The sequence below is a fragment of the Lontra canadensis genome, unplaced genomic scaffold (genome assembly GCF_010015895.1).
Source record: "Lontra canadensis isolate GAN:19392208 unplaced genomic scaffold, GSC_riverotter_1.0 scaffold176, whole genome shotgun sequence".
Taxonomy (NCBI): Eukaryota; Metazoa; Chordata; class Mammalia; order Carnivora; family Mustelidae; genus Lontra; species Lontra canadensis.
In genome coordinates, this window is record NW_022631170.1 from 501,104 (window position 1) to 522,613 (window position 21,510).

Below are 21,510 nucleotides of genomic sequence, written 5' to 3' on the forward strand. Positions count from 1 at the left end.
CATGCCCTGCCCTTGGTGTCTGGAGGGACTCCACGTCCTGCCCCCTGCTCCTGCCCCCCCACTTCCCATGGTCAGGTCAGGATGCTTTAGAAAAATGCCGAGGGTATGATGGAGGTTTGTTGAAATTTACCCTTTTTTATAGTCTCCTGTTTTATCTTAAAACTTCATGCAAATTTGGAGCTTCACTTTATACTATATTCATACTTATTTTTAACATTGAAGTGAGGCTTTAAAATTACATAGGTAAAGACACCATGTTTGAGAACAAGGGACCCGCCAAGAAGATATACCTTATTTATTCCAGGTCTACACTTCTTCATGTCCCTGGGACAGAAGACTTTGAGGCCAGAGAGTGAGTCACAGAATGAAGGGATGGGCCAGGAGGGCCTGTGCCTCACAGGTATCTTATTTCATTGTAACGATGGCCCAAGAGGTTGGTATCTTCGCAATGGTTTGTAGGTTGAGGAAAGCCCAGACAGGTTAAGGCACAAGGCCAGCTGGTAGGTGGTAGAGCTGAGCTTGGCCCCAGGGCGTTCTGACTGTTGAGTCCTGACCACAGGCCTACCAGGGGCAGTCATGGCCAGAAAGATCCCAAGCTTCTCAGGTGAGCTCAGCTGTCCTCTCAGGGCTGAGAGCGACCTCAGAGACCCTATTCACAACCCCCTTCCCTGGAGGAAAAAAACAAAAACAAAAAAAGACAACTTTGGAGAACCCTCAAATATCAGTGCTGAAGACAAAATTACAGATAAAACTGCCCCTTTGTCTTAAACTCTCTTTAGAAGTTAATGAAACAGATTGATCCACCCATTTCACAAATGAGGAAACATGTCCGGAGAGGTCTGGAGACTTGACAAGGTCCCACAGCAGAACCCTGCCTGCTCTGAGCCCAGAGTGCTGGCTTTCAGTTCCCGTTTTGTGAAATACTAAACCAGAACTGGACAGCGCCCACTAAGGAGGTGGGTGGGTTCCCGGAGGGCCAGCCTGGGTCTCACTGTGCTCGCGTTCCCGGACCTTGACCCTTCGAGTAATCTGGCGGGGAGTTTGATCATGAGGGAAGGATCCCACCAGAACAGGTTGCTGGTGGGCAGAGGAAGCAAAGCCCTGCACCGGGTGCTGGGTGTATCCAGTAGGCGGCGCTGCGGGGCTGCGTCTGGGATGGGATGAGATGGGGTGGGGGGTGGGTTGGGGGGAGGGGGGCAGAGAACCAAAAGGGATTTGCCCCCCGAAAACACCCCTCCACACACAGCCTGCCCGCTAGCCCGTCCTACCTGGGCCTCGACCCCCAGACTCCCACCCTGGCTTGTGCTGCCCTCCTTGGACGGCTCACGCCTTCCCGACCCCCACACTTAAAAGCGTCATCTGCACCCCCACCGGACCTCAGACCGAGGGAGGGGGGCCTGGACGGTGGCCCCGGCCCAGCTGGGGCTTCGGACCGGGTGGGAGTTGCCTCCAGAAATCTCGGCCTCCCGGGGGAGGGGTGGAGAGCTTGGGGAGGGGGCTGGGCAGGGGCGGAAGCGAGCTGGAGCCGTGTTTGTCGCGGCGCTGCCGAGCGGAACAGATGGCTGGGGAGGGGAGAGGGTACGTGGCGGGGGGGAGGAGGGGTGCGGGGGCCGGAGGATGAGGAACGAGGAATTTCGACGCCCCGAGTCTCCCAGGAGAAGCCCCCCTCCCCATCTCTTTCCTGCAAGAGTGGGGGGCCAGCGCCGGCCTTTCACCCAGAAAGCCCGGCCTCTGGCCTGCCGCGGCCCCCGCTGCGCAGCCGGCCGCCCCAGGGCGCGCCCCTCGCCCTAGGTCGGCCCCCTGTGCCGGCGGGGCGGGCTGGGTCAAGGCCGCCGCGAGCCGCCCGGGGCGCTAGGGTTAATGGGGCTGCACCCCGAGGGGCGAGGGGGCGGCGGGAAGCCGGCTCCCGAGCTGGGAGCGAGTTCAGGGATCGTAAATAGCTGAGGGAAAACGTGTTAATTGGAACTTTATGCAAATGAGCTGGGACTGGGGGTTGGGGGTTGGAGGGAGGGAGAAGGTCACGCGGGTGCGGGACCCGAGCCCAGTTCCGAGGGCAGGGGAGGCGGGCTCTGGCCTGGGAGGGATAGGTGAGTGTCCTGACCTCTGGGCGTTGGCCTCCGGGGAAGGCCGCGGGTCCCTGCAGGGGCGGCTTCCTCCCTGACCCCCTGCCCCAGAAACCGAGAGGACGCCTCCAGCAAGTCCGCATCCCGCGTCCAGAAGTTCAGGGTCTCAGATCGCCGCGAGGGTCGGGGACACATTGTAAGCTACTGTTTCCTAGTGGCTGCTTACCTGGGGTCTCACTTCTGCTGTTTCCTCATCCCCATGGTCTCCGCGTCCTCCCTCTGCCTCCTCCCTCCTTTATCCCCCCATCACCCTCTTGGCGCTGGAGTGTCGCCTGTTACTTTTACCAAGTGTCCCTGCCTTGGGGGTGGGGGTGAATCTAACTTTTCTTCCTTTGCTTTCTCTACTCTGCCCCCCTTCCCTGACCACCCCATTTTTGGGATGTTTCTCAGCTTTTAGAGTGCTCAGTAACCAACCCCCACTTGTTAAAATGAAGCTCCAGGGTCCCTCAGTGAGCTGATTCAGCAGGGCTAAGGGGCTCAGGAATCTGCATTTTAGCAACTTCCCACCTAAATCAGATGTAAAAGACCCTCATTTAAAAAAAAAAAAAATACAGGCAAGGAATTGGTGGGCAGGAAAGAGTGGGCAAGCTTCTTCCAAGGCTCCCCCTTCCCCCTGCCAACCCTGCCTCCGTGCTTCTGACCTCACCTCTGCTCAGAATGGCCATCTAGGCTTCTGGCACGATCGCACCAGGCGTGGAGAAGGTGCCAGGAAGGAGAAAAGGAGGGAAGGAGAAAGGGAGAAAAAGAAATGAGTCTGCCCCTAGCTCTATTCTCTCTGAGTAGGGTCTTCCCCTTCCCTTCTGCTGCCTGCTTCCCTCCCCTTCGCCTCAGCTGGACCATCTTCCTCTCTTACTCCACCTGCCTGACCTCCGCTTCTCGCTTCTCGATTCCTTTCCCCCTCTTCAGCTGAAGTGTTTAGAAAGGCTAAAGGATCTTAGGGGGAGTGGGCAGAACCAACCAAATCTCCCGCCTCCAAAAGAAAGAGGCGAGAGGCACCTGGGGTTGGAAGGAAGAAGGGGAGGGAAGCTGGACTTGAGGGAAGGTAATAATAGCAAATACTAGATCACCTTTCCACGGGGTTATTGTATTTACTCCCCACAGCAAGTTGATTTAAGCAGGTGTTATTGTCCTCGGGTCACAAATGAAAAAACAAACAAACAAACAAAAAACCCCACAATAGACAATCAGAGAGGTTAAGTAACTTGCTGAAGGTCACACAGTAAGTAGAAGAATAACTAGGTCATTCACCTTCCACTTCCCCAAAATCATTTCTCCAGAGGCCACTGGTCACTGTCCCAGGCCTGTCCTCCCTGCCCTACCCACAGGGGCAATGGGGATGGGGAAGGGCACAGTGTACAGAAATGAAAGGAGATGCTCAGGTTTCGGAACATGTGACAGGTCTGGCTGGAAGCATTAAAAATTCATGTAGAAACCCGACCCCAGTCGGACCTTGGGTCTGCCACCTGGACTGTCCCTGACCTTGTGGCCTCTCAGAGCCTGGTGGGCGAATTTCCTTTCAGCAGTGTCCCGAAGCCCCCCATGTCTTTGTATCTCAGAGGAGGGGGGTTCTCTTAGGGATTAGGGGTCTGAAGTCGGGTGCTAGCAGTTCTGAAAGCAGGGCTGAGAGCCCTCCCCGCCACTCTGAGGGTAAAAACCTTAGAGGCTTAAGGGCTTATAAACCCCGTCATCTGGCGTCCTTCTCCTGTTCCTCTCCCCGGGCGGTTGGATGGATGCTCACGCTCAGTTTACTTTGACTGAAGCCTGGCTGTGATTCCCAAGGTGGCCAGTGGGGGGCAGCCATCTGCCTGTAGGTAGCCTGAGCCGGAGCCTTTAAGCTGCTTTGAAGGACAGTCAAAGAACCCCCACTGATGAGGTCGGAGAGGGGGCAGACTGGGCCTTGGCGGAAGGGGTCTGGAGTCTGTCATCTGAGGAGGGGGGAGAGGCTTCCTCGTTTGGGGGAGATCGAGGAACTTTAAGGAGATTTCAAAGTAGGTTTGTGGGTTGCGAGAGCAGGATAACTGACGGCCAGCATGATACAATCATTCTAGCCCCAGTGAAGATCTGGGGCGAGGCCATGAGAGAAAAGGTGAGAAAGGCAGTTGGTAACCAACTCTGAGGGATCTTTGATGGTCGGCTAAGGCATTTCATCTTTAACCTGTAGGCAGTAAGGAGGTATTGTAGGTTTCCAAGTGACAGAAAAACACAAGGCAAATTTTGGTCGGTTGAATCTGGCCACCATGGGCAGCGGGTGGGAGGGAGAGAGACTGAAGGTAGGAAAACCAGGGAGCGGGGTACTGCTATTTTCTTCTCTATTCTAGGCATGAGGTAATGAGGAGATGGAGCAGGGAGATGGTGGAGGGAATGGAAAGGGAGGGATGGGTCTGGCCAGGAGGGGACTGGGTAACCAGGCAGACAGATTATAGAGAGGAGTTATGCACAGCGATCCTGGGGGTCTGGTAGACAATGCAGGATGTGGGTCCTCTCACAGAATGCAGGTGAATGAGCTTTGTTTTGTTCAAGGGTGGAGGCTCTTGGACAAATCCCCTCCCCTCTCTGGGCCTCAGTTTCCCCATCAGAATCCTGGTGATTGCACAGGATGGCCTTGAAAGCCCCTCCTGTGTCAGGATGTGCAGCTCAAGGCTGTAAATCTGAGTTGTCCTGAGACGCCGGGGGACTGTGTGTGCTCGAGATATCGGGAGGTGGTCTCTGTGCAGGGTCCTGCTTAGGGGGTTGTGTGGCTATGCATGTATGCATTTGGGGTGCATCTGCCTGTTTGTGGGACCCATGGGTGTCAGCTGGCCTGCACGTGCTCCATAGCTCTGCACTGTGCGAGTGTGTGTGAGAGAGCGTGTGAGCGTGGGTGTGCACGTGATGGGTGTCCGTGGGTCTGTCTGGGCTGGTGGTGGTGGAGGTGGGGGTGGTGGAAAGAGGCACTGCTGTAGGCTTCTTCCTGAGGCTCACACACTCCTCTTGCTTTCACTGTTCTGAAATAGCATCTGGACCAAAGGCCCATGAATATTTCACAACGATAATTCTGTGACCTGGACAGCCTGCTTCTGATTTCCCAGCATCCTCCCTCCCCCTGCCCAGTCCCCAGCAGCTCCTCCTCCATCAGAGCTCTTGTCCCCCTATCCCACTGGCTAGCCTCCTCAAAGCCAGCCTGACACTGGCTCCTGTGAGGCCCCAGCTCCCCCCCCACCCCGTTCCTGGTTAGCTAGCTGTTTTCATTGTTCCCCCACCCACCACGTAGTCTTATCCAAGGTCCCCCTGCCTCAGGCCTTCCTGTTTCTGCCTCCTCCGCTTGCCATCCTTCTGACTTGCCTGGCCAGAGTTACAGGATATTCGCATTCCTGCTCTCTGAGCCCTGGCATCCAGGCCCCCTCTCTTTCCATTCCCACCCCCGAGTTAGAGTCTTAATCCTAAATGTAAGCCATCAAACTTCTCCCCAGTTGCTCTAATAAGGCTCACCCCTAACCTCTCTCTCAAGTTCTACTTTAGTCTGGCTCTTTCCTTCCCCAGGCCTCCCTAGCCTTACCTCTATCCCTCCCTTTCACATACTGGAAAGATGAAGCTTCAGATCATACTTCAAGCCAGCAGGGTACCCCAACTTGGGATTCTTGTCCCTCTGGTCACCTTAGGACCTTGGTCTCTCCTCTAACCTGCTTGCAGAACTGCTTCTCTAACCTGGTCCATCCCACCTCACAGGAGCCAAGGGAAAGAGATCACTGATCTATAGGGTTGTTGTGTACAACTGTGCAGGCTGTACACTGCATAAAGGCACAAGAGGGCAAGTGTTTGTTGTGGTGTGGGGCTGGGCTGCCCTGAGGATGAGGTGCCTTTTTCAGATTTGCCCAAAGCCATGTTTGGGTTGGGTGTGCCCCTGGATGTCTGTTATTTCTCCTTGAAGGGTAAGATGGAAAATGCTCTTCCTTCCGGAAGGAACAGGGCCTGGGAGGGAGCCGTTAACCAGGCTGGAGGCCTTCCCCAGCCTCAGCTCCTCAGGTGCCAGAAAACTCAGGGTGGTCTGTAGCGGCTTCTTCCAGACCAATGGGAATCGAGGCGATATCAGCACCCACTCTTGGCTGCCAGAATTCACCTGGCCCACTTGGGACTACAGGGTCAACCCTCTTCCTCAGTCTTCAGCTTCTCATCATGGGGGAGCAGCACTCCAGGCAACAAGAAGCAGTTTGGTTGCCTAGGACGTATCTTCTTTCTCTAACCCTCTTGGCCCTAAGCCTGCTAGTTCTCATGGCTCTGATGGTTCTAAGCCCTCCTCCCACTTTTGGGGTCCTGAGCCAACAAATCTTACAGAAGAAGATAAAATAATAGAATTTTTTAATAAATTTTTTTTTTTTTCCCAAACAACTTCTGTTGATCTTCACCACACAGGGGCCACGGTGGAGAGGAAAGTTCCCTCCAGGCACCCTAAAAAGTGTCCCGGGTAGACTTAGGAGAAAAGTATTCCTCCAGTGTCGGGAGGTTGAGGGGGGCTAGGAGAAGCAGGGGCCTAGGGTTAGCCTGGCCCCAACTGAGGCATCCTTCCAAAGGGCTCCTAGGCAGGGCTCCCTTCCCGGGAGCTTCCAAAGGCTCTGCTGGTGGGCGATGCTCTGTAGACAAAGCCCCTCTCGAGTCCACGGTGGGCGCTGGGAGAAGGGGTCGGCGGCTGCCTGGGGTGCCCCACCCCAGCCTTGGGGTGGGAAAGAGTTAATGGCCGGAATTGGGGAGAACAGGGCTGAGCCACTGGGCGCAACCCAGTCCTGAGCCAGCAGCTCCGGAGGCAGGGAGAGGCGGCCGGTCCGTCCCTGGGGAGGGGAGAGGAAGGCTGCAGAGGCCGGGGGTGGGGGTGGGGGTGTTGGAGAGCGGGGGCGGGCCGGGGGCGGGCCGAGCCGCCGCTGGGGGTGGGTGGGGGGAGGGGGGACACACAGGCCTCTTCAGTCTCAGCACCGCAGTCAGAGGTGGTGGGGCGCCAGGAGCAGGAGGCAAAGCAGAGGGGTGGGCAGCCCGGCCGAGAGCGCGGGGCCGCGGGAGTCCGGGGGCGCCTGGCAGGCCGCGCCCGGGCACGTCTGCTCCCCCCGCTGGTCCTCGCCCCCGTAGCCCCCCCAGTAGTCGTCCTCCGTGGGCGCGTCCCCACCCTGGCGCCCCCGCGGGTCTTCGGCGGGCAGGTCTCGGTAGAGGGTGGAGGGGTCGGCGGGGGGCGCCCCTGCCTCGGCCACGCCGTACAGGTGGTTGGACGAGCTGTTGCCGCGCGCGCGGCTGCCGGGCCGCGTGGGCGCCGCCGGCGGGCACGCCTGGAAGTCGGCTTCCCGGAGGGTGCGCAGGTCGCGGCCCTGGCGCTCCGGGGGGGTGGCGCAGGTCACGTCGGAGCTGGACACGCGCGCGCGCTGGAACCAGGCCCAGAGCGGCCGCGCGCGGCAGTCGCACGCCCAGGGGTTGGCGTTGAGCCGCAGGAACTCGAGCGACGGCAGGTCGGCCAGCGCCTCGCCGGGCAGCGAAGCCAGGCTGTTGTTGAACAGGTAGAGGATGGTGAGGCGGCTGAGGCCGCGGAAGGCCGCGCGGTGCACGCCCTGCAGCCGGTTCCCGTGCAGCAGCAGCCGGTCCAGGCTTCCCAGGCCGCGGAACACGTGCTCCGTGAGCAGCCGCAGGCGGTTCCCGTGGAGGAAGAGGTGGCTCAGGTTGGCCAGGTCTGCGAACAGGTCATCCTGGGGTGGGGGTGGGGGAGAGAAGAAGAGAGTAGTCCTTAGAGGCACGTGGGAGGAAGGGAAAGAGGGAGAGCATCGTGGTGGAACGTAAAGGGTTTGACTTTTTGATTCGGACGGTTCTGGGTTCGAAGCCCGCCTCCCCGAACCTGTTGAGAAGTTAATGTGGGGAAAACAATGTAGTTGAGGCCAGTAGTTCTTAAACGTTAGTGCTTTGAATGCCCTGCAGAGCCCGGCGTGCTGTGCACAGCCCCCCAACCTCGAGTTTCTGATGGAGCAGGTCTGCGGTGTCGCCGCAGGATATGTTCCCAGGTGGTGCTGATGCTGCTCGTCAGAGGGCCACACCTGGAGAATGAGAACCCCAGGCTTGCTTAAGCATGCAGGCTGGGCGCCCAGACTTCCTGACTTCGAATCCTGGGATCTCTTCGTACAGACTGTGCCACTCTGGGCAAGTCTCTGTATCTCTGACTCAGTCTCTTCACCTGTAAGGTGGGCAGATTAAATGAAGCAACATCTATTAGGTGACTGAGAACAAGATTTCCATGAGGTAGGCATTCAGTGGGTTGGCCGCTGTTGTTAACTTGGCCAAGCCAGTAATCTCTCTAAGCTGGTTTCCCCATCTATAAAATGGGAATGAGCGTACGTCCTCCTGCGTTGGTGCTGAGGATTAAGGGAGACAATCCACACAAAAAGCAGATGGGTGAGGCGCTGGGCACAGTGCCTGGCACATTGGGATTCGGTCCAGTGAAGCCCACAGGCTCAGTAGTGAGAGCCCGGGGCTTCCGATCCAGCGTGCCCTCCTCCTGGCTGAAGAGGGCTGAGGGAGGGTTCGGTGAGATCATGCTGGAAGGATACGGCCTGGGTGGGCACAGAGACCACCATCAATAAAAAGCGGTTATGGTGACGGTAGGGTCTTGGTTACAGTTAGGTCCAATCCTGTTCCTCTAACAGAGGAGTTTCCTGGGGCTCAAGAGTTCTGCTGTTCTACTTCCATAGGATATTAAAGGGACCAGGTGTCAGTGACACCCACCAGAGGGAGGAGGGAGGGGAAGGAAGCCTGCTGTTTGATGCCCTCCATCACTGGCCCCCTTCAAGGGCTGTCCCACCTGCCTGCCTGGGGCTGGGGCATCCCAGAATCAGGCCTTGTTAGTGCTGGACGGATCCTGGACGGTGATCCAGAATGAATGGGGGTGCGGTAATAGGTGTAGGTATGCTTCCTGGGGGCAGGGAGCTGGATTCTGTCCCTTAACCAGTTCACAGCTTGGTGGTGGTCAGCCTGACTCGAATAGTGCTTCTGGGTCCACTGATCCAGCCGCTTTAGAGGAGAGCACTGAGACCCAGAGAGACCACGGGCTTGCCAGAAAAGGGCCCAGAGCCCCAGTACTGAGGTCCTCCCCTCTGTGGAGGATATCCCTGTGGTCAGCAGGCCCAGAAGGCCTGGTTCTCAGGGATGAGAGCATCGCGGCTCTGAAGGCTGCACACCCCTGGGTGCTGTTTCCAGGTTGTTTCCCACCCTTTCCTGGCTGGGGGATGATCCCGCCCTTCCCACCTAGGAGCCCGGAGGCAGGCTTGCAGGTGGGGGGAGGGCGTTGACTCCCAGCCCACACGCACAGCCTCCACCTTCCTGTGCTCCTGCTTTTCTCGCCCCCTCCCATCTGCCTTCCGCCCTCTCCGCAGCAGGAACTGAGCCTGCCAAGAACCCTCCTCTTGGCCACATTGAGATCTGTCCCCTCAACCTTCTTGGCTGTCTCTGACACTAGCGTTCTCTGCCCCCTGCTGCCATCACCCTGTGTCCGGCTCAGTGGTTCTCCACGCCTGTGGCCTCAGCCTGTCCCAGCTTGGCCAGGCACCCTTGTCCTTCTCTTCCTGGCCCCCAGGGAGTGCACTCTGAAACCCTTCCACTCAGACACCGTGTTAGGGTTTTCCTTTTTTATGGAGTGTCAGCCAAGGTGGGACACCTGGAGATACCTGTCAGGATCAACATGGGGTGGGGGTAGAAGCAGAGGTCACCAGCACTCTTGGGACATCCTGAGCTCAGGAAGGGAAGACCAAAGACCAGACACCCCAGAAATTCAGACACCTTTGATCCACAGCCCCAATTTGAGGGCTACAGAATCCCTTGATCTCAACTCTTCTACTTCCCCCTCTTCCCTCTTGCGAATGTCCTGGCCCTCCCCCTCGCTGAGTCTCCATCTGGGGTCCAAACCCCTCCCTTCATCCCAGCTGTTGCCAGATGCCCCAGCCACTTCCTGGGCTGCAGCTCTCAAATGCGGGCCTTCCTGTCTCCCCATTAAAACATTCTCTGTGCATTAATAAGCTCTTGACTTTCACAGCCCTCGCCATCCCCACCCTGTGCTGCCCCCCCCCCGCCGCCCCCCGGGCTGAGAGCGGCTGCTAAAGTCATCCACTTCCATTTCGAAAACCACATTTCCCTCACCTCCCTGCAGGTCGGTTCACAGCTCTCTGCATCCATTTGGAATCTCAACGCTGGATCCCTGCCCTCCCCAACTCCCCCCTCCAGGCCCCAGAGCATCCAGCATCCTGCTCTTCACCTTGCTTCCTTCCACCCTCCTGGCTCTAGTCTCTGGCACCAGCTGCTGGGCTGTGTGACCTTGGGCAGCTCCACAACCTCTCTGAGCCTCAGGTTTCTTCATCTATGAAGCAAGGGACTTGAGAGAGTTGATCATTAAGATCTAGCCTCATCTGATATTTATGAGTAAGTGAGTCCTGGAGTGTACCTCATTCATTCAGCAAAGCTGTATTGAGTGTCTGCTCCGTGCCAGGCACCCCCACTCACAGGGCTCACCAATCTCTGCCAGGTGTCACCGTCATCGTCTGCGTCAGAGCCCGCGCTGGGCGCCAAGCTCTGTGCTGCCCAGACCCCACATAGTAATTGAATCATCACAGCCCCACGAGGCAGATAATATTATTGCGTCCCTTCCGGAGAATAGGAGAGGAAGGCCCCCAGAAGGCAAGTGACTTGCCTAGGGTCCAACAGCTCCATGTGCTGGAATGCAGACGTGAGCTCCGGAGTCAGCCAGACCCGGGCCGGTTCTAGGCTGTGCTCCTAAATGTCTGGGTGACCTCACACCGGTGCCTGGACCTCACCAAGGCTCAGTGTCTTCGGCGGTGGAGGAAATGATGCTTATTCTGAACCACACACATCGCTGAGCCCTTTTCAGGCAGCACCGACTTTAACCCTCACAACACACCTCTGAAGTGCAGGTCGTTTTCTCCGCTTTATGGATGGATCCGTGGAGGCTCAGAGAGGCAAAGTAATGCCCAGAGCCACAGGGAAAACCAGAGGTGGGCCTGGGATTCACACTCAGCTCTGCCTGCCTGCGAAGACTGCCCTTATGCACCATGCGGGCTGTCATGATTGAAGGAGAGAACTGTGTCTCTGTCACCTGGTTCTATATCGGAAATAAGCTCCAGGAGGGCAGAGACTCTGTTCCTGCTCACTCTTGAAGCCCTGGCACCCAGAACGCCACCTGGAATGGAGACGTTGCTCCGTACGCTGATGAAGGAACGCCCCCTGGTACGGTGCCTGGCCTACAACAGACAGTTTGTGAGAAACTCTGCCCTACCCCACCTCCACCTTCACCTTCCTGTTTCTGAAAAGCTGTGGCACCTTGCCCCCTCCAAAGCTCCCCTCTCTGGGCAGGCTCCATCTTGGGTCACACCTGCCATCTGCGCAATCTCCTCACCTGCCGGTACCATCTCCCGGCCTGGTTCTTTCCCCAGGCAGTCCCCTGGCAGAGGTGGCTCTTTCTCCTCTCTGCAGGGGCTGGTGCAGAGATGCTCCCTTTCCCTGAGGCCCCCCCCTGCCCACCATTCACCCCCCAGGGTGCAGGACAAGCACTTCCCCCTTCAGAAGGGCCCCCCCCCCCCCGCCCCCGCCGTGCCCACTCAAGGTCTCCTTTGCCCAAACCCTGCTTGAGCCCAGGCCCGAGAGACAGAGGGTCCGGTCATCATGACCGATTTATTCTGCACTGAACTACGTGCTTTATATACACAAACTCCATTGGCTTTTTGTAGCCATTCTTTGTGGAAGATCTTGTTTTTATCTTTCCCATTTTAAAGATAAGGAACCTGGGGTTCAGAATGGGGAGGCAACTTGCTTCAAGTTAAGTAAGTCGGAAAACAGCGGAGCAGGGATTCAAACTCAGGCGTTCTGGCCCCAGATCCATCCTCCTGAACAACTAATGTGTGTTGGTAAAGAGGTCAGGGTGTCAGTAGGAGTTGCTGTCCAGCTACGAGCAGGAATAGGACAATGAAAGCATCCGTGAGCAGTGGGGCTCAGGGCTAAACTTTCAGCCTCACAGAACATCTTAGGTAAATGTTAAGTACTACCTTGGTCACCATTTTACAGATGAGGAAATGAAGATGGAGAGGTTGAGTGATTTCTCCAAAGACATACAGCAGCCAGGGTTTGAACCTCGGTCGGGCAGGCTCCCAAGAGTGTGCTTTCAAAGCCAGCCCACACCGCTGTCCTTCCTGCCCCGCTGGACGGAGCCTGGGGGAGAGGTCTGAGGGACAGACATTCCTAAAATGTCATCAGACGCCAGAGGCTCCAGCACCATGGGCACTAACTGGTCATGTGGCCCCAGGAACTTCCATTCTGTGTCCCTACTGCCCCTAACTGTCCCCTACAACCAGGCTGTTGGGACGATGAGACGCGAAATCCCCAGTCACACGGACAGTGGTTTAAGAGAATTGATGTGTCAAGGCCCGCTGTCTACAAAATCTTTGGGGCCCCGGGCCACCGCATCCTTGCTTCCTCGTCTGTAAGGAGACAACCTCCAACAGGGAGGAAGACGTGAGATGAGGGGGCTGAATATACTTTGTAAACGCTGAGGTGCGAGGCAAATTTAGGAAGCAAAGGAAAGGGAGGGAGTATTCTGGGACCCGCTCATGGCCTCAGTATCCTCCATGAAGATGACCCAAATCTCCAGGATCGGGTCCAAGACGGGCTGTTTCACCAAGGCCAATGTTAAATGAGGCTTGTTTCTCTTTTTAAAATAGTATTTTAACAAGCATTTACATAGTGCTTACCGCATGCCAAGCACTATTCTAAGTTCTTTACAAATTATTCATGCACTGAATGCTTATAAAACCCCTAGGAGATGGGGGGCTGTCGCTGCCCCTGTTTTACAGATGGGAAGACTGTGGCTCGGGAAGGTTGAAACTTGCCACGTGCTTGTAAATGATACCAGAGTCAATGCCTGTATAGTCCTTAGCACAGGGCCAGACACACAGTGTGCCTCCTAAGTAGTAGTGGGAGCTACTATAACCATTGTTTAGGCAGTAATCATGGCCATGGCAGACTTCTCCAGCGGGGTCTGCATTTTTCTTCTTGTCTTTCTCCCCCACTAGAATGTTATCTTGGAAGGCAGGGAGCTTTGTCTGTTTAGCTCCCTGCTGTCTCCCTAGTGCCAAGCACGTAGTGGGTGCTTCATACACTTGTCAGGCTACTATTGCCGGTGTCATCGCCACTGACCTGATGTGCAAATCAGCATATTGGTGAAACCAGGCAGGCTCCAGACCCAGGGTGGGGAGGAGCAAGGGACTTCCAGGCTTATGGGTGGGGGGAGGGAAGAATTTAGAGGTCCTTGCCCCCTTCCAGCCAGAGGCTGGGTAACCCAGGGAGGAATTTCTTCCAGAGTGGTTTGGAGGGTATGTGATTGCTTCCTGGGGAAATAGAATGGGAGGATCTGGCTGTCAAACAGTCAGCATAACAACAACAATAAACAATATTTAGATCAATGACAATAACAATAAATAGCAATTACTGTTATTCCTTCCGTTTCCAGAGCGTCCATTTTCCAGCTACTTAACCGCTCTTTACCCTTTTCTTTTCCTTCTGCCCTTGCGCGGGAATGACAGGTTTGGGGGAATCTGAAAGATTAGGAATCCCCCTTGTCCCAATACCCAGTGAGCTGGAGAGAGGTGGAACCTTCCATGGGGCATTATTACAGGGGCTCTGCCCTCTTGCTCCTCCTCCCCATGACGTGATGTGGGAGGGCGTAGGGGTGGGTGAGAAAGGCAGCCTCCAAGGCCTCCAGGCTGAGTGCCTGGGGAAAGGCAGAGTCCCCCGAAGGCAAACAAGGGGGAAAGGAGGGATCACAGAAAGAGACACGTACATACACCCAGACAGACATGGGGGAGTGTGCAGAGTGGGCGTGTGAAGGGAGACAGACAGAAGAGGCAGAAGAAGACAGATGGGGGAGGCAAGTTAGTGAGAGAGGCAGAGAGGGACAGAAAGGGATAGACAGACAGACGGACGGGCAGAGGGAGACAGATGGGGGGTTGGAGAGTTAGGGAGAGAGGCAGCGAGGGACCCAAACAGGCATAGACAGGAAGATATAAGGAGAGAAAATAAAGAAAAGCCCCTGGTGAGAGTGAGAGGAACAGAAACTCAGGAAAGGGGCGGGGAACTGGAGAGGCTTTGGCAGAAAAGGGGTCCCCCTGCGCCCTGGGGCAGAGGAGCCCCGGCCCAGGGGGAGGGCGGGGCGGCCCCAGCAGGCGTGGCTCTGGGGCCCAGGGGGAGGGCGGGGCGGCCCCCGCAGGCGTGCCCAGAGCCGGCTCACCTGGAGGTGGAGCAGGCTGTTCTCCTGGAGGTAGAGGTACTGCAGGCTGACCAGGCCGCGGAAGATGTTGCCGGGGAGGCTGCTGAGCTGGCAGCGGTACAGATGCAGGGACTGCAGCCGCTCCAGGCCCTGGAAGGTGTCGGGCTCCAGAGAGCGCAGGTGCCGGTTGTCGCCGAGGTCCAGCTCCTCCAGGGCCTGCAGGTGGCGGAAGGTGCCCGGGTAGATGGTGGAGAGGTTGTTGGAGAAGAGCCACAGGGTGAGCAGGTTGGGCCCGAAGGTGCCGGGCCGTAGCGTGCGGATGAGGTTGTTCTGCAGGAAGAGTCGCTGCGTGCTGGGCGGCAGGGACAGTGGCACGGAGGAGAAGTTGTTGGCCTGGCAGCTCACGGTGGGCGGGGACGAGTAGCAGGTGCAGAGCATGGGGCAGCTGGGGGCCGCTGGGGGCAGGGCCAGGAGCATCAGCAGGAGGCAGGCCGAGGCGGAACCTGTGGGAGAGGGAGGCCGGGTGGTTCTGGGCAACCCCCCCTCAACGCCCCCCGGCCCCCGGGGCCAGGCCTGCCAGCCAGGGGCCTGCCCACACACCCCTAAGGGCAGCGCTCCTGGGGGCGGGGTTCTGGGTGCAACCCTCAGGGACGCAAGAGGCCCTGACCCGTGGCTGAGTTTTGAGGCTCCTGGTGTATTTAAAAAATAAAGAAATGCCAAGAGGACACTGTGGAAAGCAAGGTTTGCCCATGTAACTGCCAGGGCTCTCCAGCTCCGGATGGTCGGCCCCTGATGGTTCTTGCTTATACGGGGCAGCCCTGTAAGATGTCTTATTTAGGATGTTTTAGCAGCATCCCTATCTTCTGCCCACTAGGTGCCAGCAACACCTGCCCCCAGGTTATGATAACCTAAATGTCTCCAGACATTGCCAGATGTCCCCTGGGGGGTGAATCGCCCCCATTTGAGAATGGCTGGAACTAAATTGAGAATCTTCGTGAATCTAAGGCTTGTGAAAAATGGCCCTCAGGCTGCCCCGGGGTCCGGCCTTGCCGAAACCCCCCATGCCTGCAGCCCCCTCCCTCACCTTCCAGCAGCTTTCACCTTGGAAGAACCAGGGCCTGTCCAGGCTGCAAGGGCCCTGGGGGACCAGGGGTCAGTGCGTTTCTAACTGGGCCAGCAGCCACCTGTGACAGAATCAGGCAGGTGGTCCTGGAAAGCAGGCAGAATCAGAATTCCTGGGGTGACTGCCTGGGAATCTGCATTTCACACCACAGGCTCTCCTCATTCAAAGTCATCAAAGTCACTTAAAAATAATGTTTTTCAAAGTAACTTTTGAATGATGGAAATAGTTCAGCATCCTTATGATACAGATGGAGAAGCAGGCCCAGGGAGCCCCAAGAGCCTGGGGCTAAAGTGTTGTGTCTAGGTTCCTGTATCCCTGCGCCATAGTACGGGTGCAGGACCCCCCAACCATCCCTGTCCCCAGCCTTCTGCAGCTGATAAGCTTCTGAGCTGGATCTAGCTTGCCCGCTGCCCTTTATCATGATTTCCAGATTAGTCCTGGGATTTTCTCCTGGCAAATTTGCCTGGGGAAAGGGAAGCCCACACCCCATAAACTGGGCAGTGATTCCCTGGGCACACACTGATGAGAACCTTCTGCTTCAAGGAATATGTTAGCCCCATGAGGGCAGGGGGAGGGGTGGGAGACAGGTCCTTGGACCCCGGACCCGAGATCCTGGGGCTCTGTGGGTTTCAGAGACTTCAGGGGAAGGACGGAGGGTCTGTGGCTCTGAGTGGTCCTTGCACTCCAGAGGTGGTTGTGTGTGAATGTGTGTGTGTGTGTGTGTGTGCTTATACACAAATGTATGATTGTAGGGACGGGTGTGAGTGCTGCTGAGCTGCTGTGTGCACATGGCACCGCCAGTCTGAGTGTGGCATGGACAGCACAGATACCCTGCTGTGCCTTCTCCCTGGGTTGTTGGCAGGGGGACACCCCTTGCCTGGTGTGTGTGGTGTTCCCTCTCCTTGGCTCTGGGCGCCGCCCCAGCTCTGACCGGGCCCCTCGTTGTGCCCTGCGGCGTGAGCGTGCGCCGGCTGTCCTCCGCGTGTGTGTGAGTGCGGCCCCGTGCGTGTGTAGGCTGGGTGTGATGTAATAACTCAGTGACACAGCGGCTGCTGTTCCATTCCTTCACACCACCTCCGCGTTTCTCGGCCCTTCTCACCCCTCCCCCGTGCGGCGTTTCACGATTACTTTCTCCTCCCGAGTTTTTCTCAGAGCCACGTGGGGTGGAGGGGCACGTCTCTCACCCCTTCCTCTGAACCAGGCAGAGGTAGGGAGCGGGAGTGCAGCAGGGAACCCTGGGTGGGTTTCGTGAGGCCTGAGGTTTGGGCCTTAGAACAGGAGATTTCAGAGCTGGAAAGGTCCTCCATGTGGTTCCAGTTCTTGTTCTATGCAAGGGACATGGGGCTCAGAGAGGGCAAGGAGCTTGCCCAAGGTCACACAGCAAAGTGACTGATTGATTGGGCAAGGACCAGAAAGGATTCTCCTGATGCCTGGCCAGGACACTTCTCTTTGTAGCAGTCACCCTCTGAGCTTGCTTCCCTGAGGACTTGACACCAGAGGAAGTCAAATCCTTTTCTGATCCTTAATCCCACCCCTGATCCACAAAGCTCACGAGAGTGTGAGCTCTGAAGGCCAGCAGCCCTCCAGAGGATTACGGAGCTCTTCGCCCCAGCCTCTAGGGCTGACTGGTACCCCAGAAGAGACAGCGGGAAGGATGTGTGGTTCTGGAGCTCTCCAGACTCCAGGGCCGCTCCCTGGCCCCAGGGTCTCTTTCAGCCTGGGGGCCAAGCCTACAGGGGTTGACTTGCAACTCTTTGGCTCTCTGCTTGCCCACATCAGCGAGCTCCTCTTCTCTTTCCCCACGCCCCCTCTGGCTGGTCCCCACATCTACGCCCATCAGGGCCCACTGCCCCACGTTGGAGATGGTGTTCCCTACAGGCTCTTTGAGGAGGGGCCCTGAGCAGGGGGCCCCTCCGTGACAGCTGCTGCGTAACAGTGACTCTGTTGCCATTTCTGGCCCTCTCCGCCGTGCAAAGCAGCTGTAACCCAAGGAGCCTCATCCATAATTCAGGCTGCGGCTCTCACTGGAGGCGAGGAGGAGGGGAAGGTGGGGGGCTCTGGGTTTCTCTGCCCCCAGGCCTGGCTGGATCGCTGCTGGGCAGAGGCAGTGGGGGCTGGTGAGCCATGCCACTCTCTCCCTCCTCCGCCCTTAGGCCCTGCCCGGCGTGTGCCCTTTTCCTTCTCCACCCCCTGCTTCCCACGGCTCCTCACCATCACTCCTTCCCTCCAGGCCTTGTCTTTTCTCTCTCCCTGAGGACCACACGTCCACTCCCAGCCCCCATCTTGTGACTCCCTGGCAAAGACCAGGGCAAGATGCAAAGTGTTGGAGCCGGAAGGGGGGTACATCCATGGCCTTCAAGGGCAAACCCCTGCCTTATTTCACAGGGAGAACCGCTAAGGGCTGGAGAGGGGAGGGGTCAGTTTCGGAGGAAGCAGCTCAGGCCTCCTGATCCGGATCTCTGACAGTCTGCCTTCAGTTTCTGTCTCAAAGCCTTCATTTTGCTGCTTACTCCTTCTATAGGCTGAGGAGAGCCCCTGTGACAGCCTCCCCCACCCTCTTGGCTCACCCCATCCTCTCTCTTTCCTCCTCTTCCTTTTTTTCTAAAGTCAGCAGGTGATGGCTAGAGCTGCAGGGGAGCGCAGAGCAGGCATGGGCAGAAGCCATCTGTCGTGAAGCACCTACTGTGTGCCAGACTTTGTCTTACTCCATGGCCTTCCGCAGAGAGTATAACATAGTGTAAGCCCATGGAGTAATATTACTGCCTCCAATCTGCAGCCCAGGCGAGGGACGCTCAAGCACAGAGTTGTCTCAGGTCGTGCAGCTAGTATCCGGTGGAACCAGACCAGTCCATGTCAGAAGAGACTCTCTGACCTTTCTCTGGGAGACCTCACATCATCCACAGAAACCACACTGAATGTGACAGTCACTGCCCTTGAGGTAAAGGGAGACAGAAAGTGCACCCAGGTGCACGGGGCTGGGCCAGCCATGAGGCTATTGTGGGGATGGGGGAGCAAAGAAGGGACCCAGACTCTCAACAACTTTTTTCTTCTGGGCTTCAGCTTGTGGCTGCTCTAAGGGACAGCCCATTTGGAGTCAAAAAGGAATGACCAGTGTCTAGGAGATATGGCTAGGATTGACCTACGGACAGAGGGGAGAGAGGCCAGAATACGGTATCGATCCCGGAAGGCTGAGGTGCCCAGAGCCAAAAAGTATCCATTCTCCGAGGGACCATTGTCAAGGACTCTGGACTATCAGCCTGGAGTCCAAAGGCTCAGAAGCAAGGTTCTCACCCCAGTAGCCACCTTTTAGTCCAGAGGCTCTGGTGAAAGAAGGAGCTTGGAGAGGAGGCAGGTGGACTCCGGGTGGAGGGCAGGTGCCAGGGTGCTGGACCTGCTGGGCGGAGGGGCCCCTGGGAAAGGTGCTCCCTGGAAGGGGAGTCAAGGGCCCTGGCTCTGAAGGAAGGACACGGGGTCCCAGATGAGCAGCAACAGCTCCATACCCAAAAGGCTGGGGAAGGGCTAGGGCCTGGCAGGCAGCGGCTGAGGGGGCAGGGGCTGAGGAGGTGGGAGCCTGGAGCAGAATGGAGGTGGTGGCGACACTAGTGACGCAGGGGCCTGGGGAAGCACTGGTGTGGTGACGGAGGTTTACAGCTGCTGCAAACAGCTTCTCACTCTGCCAGAATGTAACACCCCAAAATAAGCAGCCACCGTGGTAGCGGTGGCAAGATCCGACGACGGGGCCCAGAGATATAAATGGCAGCATGCAGCCAGCCGGGGTGCCCAGCCTTGGAGGCTGCCAGCCCACTCGAATGTCCTCACCCTTTCCCCCTCACAGCCGCCCCCAAGGCCCAGAGCTCAGAGCCCCACAGGCTGGCCCAGCGACCGCTCCCTGAGAGAAGGGATGTGACAAGCAGGCGCTTTGGGAATGGAGGGCTTCCCACGTGGAAGTGGTTACCAGAAGCCTCTTTGTCTCATCCCTGGGCAGCACCCCCCTGGTCCCTCTCTCCCATCTTGTCCTCTTCCTCTTCCTTCCTTCCCAGCTCCCATCCTCATCAGCCCCCAGCCTCTCTCCCCTCTGTGGTTTTCTGTCACCAACCATAGCGCTCATCCTTGACCCCCTTCCTGGCTCCTGACACCCCAGCTCTATCCGCCAGCTTCGTCCTTCTCTGATTTTTAGGCTTCGTTCTTCTCACTCCCCTTTCCTTCCCAGTCCCCAGAGTCCCAGACCTCCTCTTTCCCATTACCCACCCTGCCTTCCGGATTCCGGGTTCCTCTCCCTCACCTTCTCTCCACTCCTCTGTGCATCTGGTCTCCTCTCTCCTCTCTTCCTCTGTCCTCACCTGGGTCCCATTTCCCTCCATGCTTTTCCCGTCTAACCTTAATTCCTCCTCTTTCTCCCTCCTCTAGCCACTTTCTCCATCCTAGACTGCTTCTCGCTCCCCACCCCTCTCTATGACCCCTTCCTCACCCCACCCCCAATCTCTGGTCCACACCCTAGTCTGTCACTCAGTCCATGGAACTATCCCCCTTTCTAGCGCCCTCCATCTGTCTTACTAGGCAGGGCCGTTTGGATTTCCCTCTGAGCCTTCTATCCTCCCAGACAGCCCCCTACCAACACCCTCTGCCTTCCCAGGTGACTGGAAAGTGCTGAGGCACGGGGCACGAGGAGTTGCTGAGTCGGCGCTTCCCCAGCCGGCCAGAGTCCTCAGCGTCCCCCGGAGCAGGTGGAGCCCGTGCCGGGTCCGCCTGCTCCAGCGTCCCCCCCTTGGTCACGAGCTACCCGCACCTCCCAGCAGGCTCCGAGCCGGGTGCGCTCCTCCAGCCCGCATCCCTGGGCGCGGGGGCGGGGCCCCGGGCTAACCTCTCCCCCCTCCCCAGGCAACCCCCCACCCCCACAGCGGCCCCACCCTCGCGCCCTGGGGGAGGGGGCACCCGGCTCCCCTCCCCTGGTTGCCCTCCGCCCACCGGCGGGCTGGGGTCCCTACCTTGCAGCAGGCGCCCGTGCCCGGGCAGCATCTTGTCTCGACGCTCGGGGGAGGGGGCGGCGGGGGGAGGGCGCTCCCTCTCGCTCCCTGAGCCCGCCAGACGGACGGCGGGGACTCCGCGGGGCTCCGGGACGGCCCGGGAGTCCCCAGGCTGTGTGGCCCGGCCGCGGCGCTCTACCCTGCGCCCCCCGGGCTTCGGGCCTCGGGAGGAGCCATCGGCCCCGACGGGACGGGGCGGGGCGCGACGGGGCTGGGAGGGCTGGAGCTAGCCGTCGACGCCCGGTGCCGGCGCCCCCCAGCAGTACAGGCAGCGCGCGAGTCCGTCAGTCCGTCGGTCCATGCGCCCCGGCTGCTCGCCGAGGGAGAGTGGGGACAGCGAGGATGCTCTTCCTAACCACCCCCACTCCTTCCCGCACTCGCTGGCTCCTCCCTCGCTTCCTAGCTAGCCGGCTTAACCCTCTCCTGGCCACTAGGAGGCGGGAGCGGCTCTCTAGCCCCCTCCATCCCGGCCCCCTCCCCTCCTTGGGGAACCCGGAGGACGTTGTTCGATCGCCTTCGCGGAGCCACGCTTCGAGAGAAATCCTCTCCTGGGGGGTGGGGGGGCGGTGCAGTAGTGTGAAGGAGCTCCGTGGACTTGGCCAGTTCCCCCTCCCAACTTTCCTGAAGGAGATGGGCTCCTGGGTCACCTCCCCCTCCTGCCGCGTCCCCGGCGCCAATGTCCAGGCCTCCACCGTTTCTCTCCCCTAGATTCCACCTTTCCTTCCGTTCCCAGACCCCAAGCCCAGAGTGTGCGTGACTCTAAGAATAGCATATGCAAGTTTGCGTGTGCAAGGCTGAGTGCCTATGAGCGTGCACGCGCGCACAAGGACCCTCGTGCAGGTGTGACTCTAGAGGGCTTGCGCGCGACCTTTTAAAAGGGCCCGCGGAAGGGGGGAGGGCACGCGAGTGTGCGAATGGGTAAGCCGCTGAGTGCCCACCAGCGTGCGTGTCTGCACGGGTGGGAACCGTGAGGTG

At 58.2% G+C, this 21,510-nt stretch overlaps 1 protein-coding gene across 1 annotated transcript; it reads right to left on the reverse strand.

Moving 5' to 3' along the window:
• Window positions 1-6,441: 6,441 nt before the first annotated feature.
• On the reverse strand, window positions 6,442-20,887 carry RTN4RL2 (reticulon 4 receptor like 2). The gene is made up of 3 exons (XM_032846440.1): window positions 20,497-20,887; window positions 14,410-14,891; window positions 6,442-7,822 (listed from the first exon to the last, which is right to left on the reverse strand). The coding sequence occupies exons 1-3, from the start codon at window positions 20,525-20,527 to the stop codon at window positions 7,073-7,075; spliced, it is 1,263 nt and encodes a 420-aa protein (XP_032702331.1). The 5' UTR covers window positions 20,528-20,887; the 3' UTR covers window positions 6,442-7,072.
• Window positions 20,888-21,510: the final 623 nt, after the last annotated feature.

Coding starts and splice junctions, on each gene's coding strand:
- RTN4RL2 (XM_032846440.1), bottom strand. CDS start 20,527: ATGCTGCCCGGGCACGGGCGCCTGCTGCAAG. Junction 14,892..20,496: donor GCACGGGCGCCTGCTGCAAG/GTAGGGACCCCA, acceptor CCTCTCCCACAG/GTTCCGCCTCGGCCTGCCTC. Junction 7,823..14,409: donor ACAGCCTGCTCCACCTCCAG/GTGAGCCGGCTC, acceptor CCCCCACCCCAG/GATGACCTGTTCGCAGACCT.